The 6,654-nt window shown below is 45.7% G+C and overlaps 1 protein-coding gene across 1 annotated transcript; it reads left to right on the top strand.

Annotated features, from left to right (window-relative positions):
• Positions 1–996: 996 nt before the first annotated feature.
• LOC142290108 (olfactory receptor 52P1-like) lies at positions 997–1,929 on the top strand. Its single transcript, XM_075334041.1, has one exon. The coding sequence runs from the start codon at positions 997–999 to the stop codon at positions 1,927–1,929; it is 933 nt and encodes a 310-aa protein (XP_075190156.1).
• Positions 1,930–6,654: the final 4,725 nt, after the last annotated feature.

Here is a 6,654-nt window from a genome sequence, read left to right as displayed (position 1 = left end):
GGAGCGGGTTACAGGTGGGAACCCATTGGAACTGTTTACAGTACACAGGTGCAGGGAAAGGCAGTCACCATCAACCTGCCGGGAGAAACAACACCGCAGCCGTCTGTGGGACCCGTCCATCCAGCCGTGTGCTTTACCGAGAACTGTGTCCTCATCATTGGCTGAGTGAGTACCACCGTGCCGTGCGGCACAGCGCTGCCCCCGCGACCCTGCACCTCACCAGGCCCCGTAACCCGCCTGCCATCCATCCCTACTCCATCACCGGGCCCCGGGACAACCAACCCCCCTACCCACGGAGGGAAGAACTAACATCAAAGCTGCTCCCTGTCACCGCTCCCGGGATCCCCGTCCAGAGCAGCGGTGGTGTCACAACTTCACCACAACCGTGGGTGGCGTCACGGACAATATCAAATCCCCACAATCAAAACCCCTTTTCACTCACGGGCGAGGAACGCCGCTCGAGTCCCTGGGATCCGGCCCCCCGCTCGAGCCACCACCGAGCAGTAGCCGCAGCAGCAGCGGCCGGACCCGAGCAGTGGGAGAGCGCAGCGTCCCCTCCTCCGCCCGCGACACTAGATTTCCTAAAAAAAAAGTGCAGTTTTAGCTGCCCAGTTCATGCTCTTTTACAAGCTGCTTTGAACTACTGCTATAATAAGAATCTGCTCTCAAACTCGGAATACAAACATCTTTTTTTATGTGAGCTTAGGGAAGCGAGCAGTGTTTGTAAAATGGCAGCAGATCAAAGCAACTTGTATAAGAGTACGGAATAGGCAGCTAAAACGGCACTTTCAGTAAATCGTTTAGAAGAGCAGGAAGCAAAAGAACAGTAATAGAATTCATGAGGTTTGTAAATGATTATTGATAAAGTTTAGTAACTTTCCCAGTATTTTGTGAATATAGTTTGATATAAACATTGCAGCTAAATACATTATTTGTCATGATATCATGAATATTTTCTTTCTCTTTGACATTGGCTGCAGGATTGACCTGGAATAAATGGATCTTCTACAAGAGAACCAATCCTCCCCCCTCCTCTACACAGAGTTTGTCCTCCGAGGATTCCCCGGGGTCTCGTCGTTCCGGGAGCTCCTGGCCGTCCCGTTCTGCAGTGTCTATGTGTTGATCTTGTCGGGGAATCTGATCATTATGTCCAGGATCCGGGTGGAGAAGACCTTGCAGTCCCCCATGTATCACCTCATCTGTCTCCTCTTTGCAGTGAACATCTCCTGCACCACCGCTATTGTCCCCAGCACTATGATGGCGCTTGTTGGTGGAGTGGACCGCATCTCTCTGGGCGGTTGCCTCTTCCAGATGTTCTTCATGTACACCATGGTCATGTTTGAGTCCAATGTGCTGCTGTTGATGGCACTGGACCGCTATGTGGCGATCTGTAAGCCTCTACGTTATCATGATATCATGACTAGCCGGCTGCTGCTCCATCTGTCCATCTTCAGCTTCATTGAATGTAGCCTCATGGTGTCTCCTATAATCATTGTGGCCTCCTGGGTGGAGTTCTGCTTCTCCAACCTCATCCTGGACTTTGTATGTGAAAATATGGTTCTCCTGAACCTGGGATGTGGAAACATCCACAACGTCCAAATTGTGGGTCTGATGGTGAGGATCGTGGTGACCGCCATAGACATCACTCTGCTCCTCATGTCCTACTCCAGGATTCTCTACTCAGCCATGAAGATAGTGAAGGCTCGGCACAAGACGCTCCACACCTGCGGGACTCACCTCTGCGTCGTGGTGCTGAACTATGCCTGTGGTCTACTGTCATCCATCGCCTACAGGATGCCCATCTCTATCGATCTCCAGAACCTCACCAGCGCCATATACTACCTCTTCCCGGCAACCATCCATCCACTGATATACGGCTACAGGGTGAAGGAGATCCGGGTGTGCCTAATGAAGTCCTGGCAGATGTGACCCTATAATCAGGGATTCATAAAGTCCTCACTGACAATGTTTCTAAAGGTTATGGTATATATGGTATGGAAAGGTTATGGTATATATGGTATGGAAAGGTTATGGTGTATATGGTATGGAAAGGTTATGGTATATATGGTATAGAAAGGTTATGGTATATATGTTATGGAAAGGTTATGGTATATATGGTATAGAAAGGTTATGGTATATATGTTATAGAAAGGTTATGGTATATATGGTATAGAAAGGTTATGGTATATATGTTATAGAAAGGTTATGGTATATATGGTATAGAAAGGTTATGGTATATATGGTATAGAAAGGTTATGGTATATATGGTATAGAAAGGTTATGGTATATATGGTATAGAAAGGTTATGGTGTATACGTTATGGAAAGGTTATGGTAGGGGCGGAATGCATGGAAGGGATGAAATTCTATAAAAGGGACACACAGCGGTATACACAGATATACAGTTAGGTCCAGAAATCTTTGGACAGTGACACAATTTTCGCGAGTTGGGCTCTGCATGCCACCACATTGGATTTGAAATGAAATCTCTACAACAGAATTCAAGTGCAGATTGTAACGTTTAATTTGAAGGTTTGAACAAAAATATCTGATAGAAATTGTAGGAATTGTCACATTTCTTTACAAACACTCCACATTTTAGGAGGTCAAAAGTAATTGGACAAATAAACCAAACCCAAACAAAATATTTTTATTTTCAATATTTTGTTGCGAATCCTTTGGAGGCAATCACTGCCTTAAGTCTGGAACCCATGGACATCACCAAACGCTGGGTTTCTTCCTTCTTAATGCTTTGCCAGGCCTTTACAGCCGCAGCCTTCAGGTCTTGCTTGTTTGTGGGTCTTTCCGTCTTAAGTCTGGATTTGAGCAAGTGAAATGCATGCTCAATTGGGTTAAGATCTGGTGATTGACTTGGCCATTGCAGAATGTTCCACTTTTTTGCACTCATGAACTCCTGGGTAGCTTTGGCTGTATGCTTGGGGTCATTGTCCATCTGTACTATGAAGCGCCGTCCGATCAACTTTGCAGCATTTGGCTGAATCTGGGCTGAAAGTATATCCCGGTACACTTCAGAATTCATCCGGCTACTCTTGCCTCCTGTTATGTCATCAATAAACACAAGTGACCCAGTGCCATTGAAAGCCATGCATGCCCATGCCATCGCGTTGCCTCCACCATGTTTTACAGAGGATGTGGTGTGCCTTGGATCATGTGCCGTTCCCTTTCTTCTCCAAACTTTTTTCTTCCCATCATTCTGCTCCAGGTTGATCTTTGTCTCATCTGTCCATAGAATACTTTTCCAGAACTGAGCTGGCTTCATGAGGTGTTTTTCAGCAAATGTAACTCTGGCCTGCCTATTTTTGGAATTGATGAATGGTTTGCATCTAGATGTGAACCCTTTGTATTTACTTTCATGGAGTCTTCTCTTTATTGTTGACTTAGAGACAGATACACCTACTTCACTGAGAGTGTTCTGGACTTCAGTTGATGTTGTGAACGGGTTCTTCTTCACCAAAGAAAGTATGCGGCGATCATCCACCACTGTTGTCATCCGTGGACGCCCAGGCCTTTTTGAGTTCCCAAGCTCACCAGTCAATTCCTTTTTTCTCAGAATGTACCCGACTGTTGGTTTTGCTACTCCAAGCATGTCTGCTATCTCTCTGATGGATTTTTTCTTTTTTTTCAGCCTCAGGATGTTCTGCTTCACCTCAATTGAGAGTTCCTTAGACCGCATGTTGTCTGGTCACAGCAACAGCTTCCAAATGCAAAACCACACACCTGTAATCAACCCCAGACCTTTTAACTACTTCATTGATTACAGGTTAACGAGGGAGACGCCTTCAGAGTTAATTGCAGCCCTTAGAGTCCCTTGTCCAATTACTTTTGGTCCCTTTAAAAAGAGGAGGCTATGCATTACAGAGCTATGATTCCTAAACCCTTTCTCCGATTTGGATGTGAAAACTCTCATATTGCAGCTGGGAGTGTGCACTTTCAGCCCATATTATATATAGAATTGTATTTCTGAACATGTTTTTGTAAACAGCTAAAATAACAAAACTTGTGTCACTGTCCAAATATTTCTGGACCTAACTGTACAGAGGTCTATACAGAGGGTTATAGCATTATCTCTTCTTGAATTTGGTTAGGGCTACAATTTGTATAATGTCAATGATGACAGAATCCATGACAAGCTGCAGTTCACATCACAACCACCAGGTGGTCACTATAGGCACATCCAATCCTTTAATTATCAAAGGAGATAAGCAGTGGCCAGAGGAGGAGTGCAGAGAGGACAGAGAGGTCTAGAGGAATCTGAATGAGGAAGACAGAAGAGTGTGGAGATAGACAGACAAGTCTGGAGAAGGGGGACAGAGAAGTCTAGAGAAAAGAGACAGAATAGTCTGGAGAAGGGGGACAGAGAAGTCTAGAGAAAAGGCACAGAGGAGTCTGGAGAAAAGAGACAGAGGAGTCTGCAGAAAGAGGACAGAGAATTCTAGAGAAAAGGGACAGAGGAGTCTGAAGAAAAAGGACAGAGTAGTCTAGAGAAAAGGGACAGAGTAGTCTAGAGAAAAGGGACAGAGTAGTCTGGAGAAAAGGGACAGAGTAGTCTGGAGAAAAGGGACAGAGTAGTCTAGAGAAAAGGGACAGAGTAGTCTAGAGAAAAGGGACAGAGTAGTCTGGAGAAAAGGGACAGAGTAGTCTGGAGAAAAGGGACAGAGTAGTCTGAAGAAAAGGGACAGAGTAGTCTGGAGAAAAGGGACAGAGTAGTCTGGAGAAAAGGGACAGAGTAGTCTGAAGAAAAGGGACAGAGTAGTCTGAAGAAAAGGGACAGAGTAGTCTGGAGAAAAGTGACAGGGGAGTCTAGAGAAAAGGGACAGAGAAGTCTAGAGAAAAGGGACAGAGTAGTCTGGAGAAAAGGGACAGAGTAGTCTAGAGAAAAGAGACAGAGGAGTCTGCAGAAAGAGAACAGAGAATTCTAGAGAAAAGGGACAGAGGAGTCTGAAGGAAAAGGACAGAGTAGTCTAGAGAAAAGGGACAGAGTAGTCTAGAGAAAAGGGACAGAGTAGTCTGGAGAAAAGGGACAGAGTAGTCTAGAGAAAAGAGACAGAGTAGTCTAGAGAAAAGGGACAGAGTAGTCTAGAGAAAAGGGACAGAGTAGTCTAGAGAAAAGGGACAGAGTAGTCTAGAGAAAAGGGACAGAGTAGTCTAGAGAAAAGGGACAGAGTAGTCTGGAGAAAAGGGACAGAGTAGTCTGGAGAAAAGGGACAGAGTAGTCTGAAGAAAAGGGACAGAGTAGTCTGGAGAAAAGGGACAGAGTAGTCTGAAGAAAAGGGACAGAGTAGTCTGAAGAAAAGGGACAGAGTAGTCTGGAGAAAAGTGACAGGGTAGTCTGGAGAAAAGGGACAGGGGAGTCTAGAGAAAAGGGACAGAGAAGTCTAGAGAAAAGGGACAGAGTAGTCTGGAGAAAAGGGACAGAGTAGTCTAGAGAAAAGAGACAGAGAAGTCTGCAGAAAGAGGACAGAGAATTCTAGAGAAAAGGGACAGAGGAGTCTGGAGAAAGGGGACAGAGAAGTCTAGAGAAAAGGGACAGCGTAGTCTGAAGAAAAGGGACAGAGTAGTCTAGAGAAAAGGGACAGAGTAGTCTAAAGAAAAGGGACAGAGTAGTCTAGAGAAAAGGGACAGAGTAGTCTAAAGAAAAGGGACAGAGTAGTCTGAAGAAAAGGGACAGAGTAGTCGGAAGAAAAGGGACAGAGTAGTCTGGAGAAAAGGGACAGAGTAGTCTGGAGAAAAGGGACAGAGTAGTCTGGAGAAAAGGGACAGAGTAGTCTGGAGAAAAGGGACAGAGAAGTCTAGAGAAAAGAGACAGAGGAGTCTGGAGAAAAGTAACAGAAGTCTAGAGAAAAGGGACGGAGGAGTCTAGAGAAAGGGGGTAGAGGAGTCTAGAGAAAAGGGAACAAGGAGTCTGGAGAAAGGGGACAGAGACGTCTAGAGAAAAGGGACAGAGTAGTCTAGAGAAAAGGGACAGAGGAGTCTGGAGAAAGGGGGACAGAGAAGTCTAGAGAAAAGAGACAGAGTAGTCTAGAGAAAAGGGACAGAGGAGTCTGGAGAAAGGGGACAGAGAAGTCTAGAGAAAAGGGACAGAGGAGTCAGGAGAAAGGGGACAGAGAAGTCTAGAGAAAAGGGACAGAGGAGTCTGCAGAAAGAGGACAGAGAATTCTAGATAAAAGGGACAGAGGAGTCAGGAGAAAGGGGACAGAGAAGTCTAGAGAAAAGGGACAGAAGTCTAGAGAAAAGGGACAGAGGAGTCTGAAGAAAAGGGACAGAGTAGTCTAGAGAAAAGGTACAGAGTAGTCTAGAGAAAAGGGACGGGGAAGTCTAGAGAAAATGGACAGTGGAGTCTGAAGAAAGGGGACAGAGTAGTCTAGAGAAAAGGGACAGAGGAGTCAGGAGAAAGGGGACAGAGACGTCTAGAGAAAAGGGACAGAGGAGTCTGAAGAAAAGGTACAGAGTAGTCTAGAGAAAAGGGACGGGGAAGTCTAGAGAAAATGGACAGTGGAGTCTGGAGAAAGGGGACAGAGATGTCTGAAGAAAGGGGACAGAGGAGTCAGGAGAAAGGGGACGGAGAAGTCTAGAGAAAAAGGATGGAGAAGTCTAGAGAAAAGGGACAGATGAGTCTGGATGGGCAGAGGAGTTT

Source organism: Anomaloglossus baeobatrachus, chromosome 2, assembly GCF_048569485.1.
Source record: "Anomaloglossus baeobatrachus isolate aAnoBae1 chromosome 2, aAnoBae1.hap1, whole genome shotgun sequence".
NCBI classification, from domain to species: Eukaryota; Metazoa; Chordata; class Amphibia; order Anura; family Aromobatidae; genus Anomaloglossus; species Anomaloglossus baeobatrachus.
Note: the sequence above shows the minus strand (reverse complement) of the source record. Positions and strands in the feature narration are given on the sequence as shown.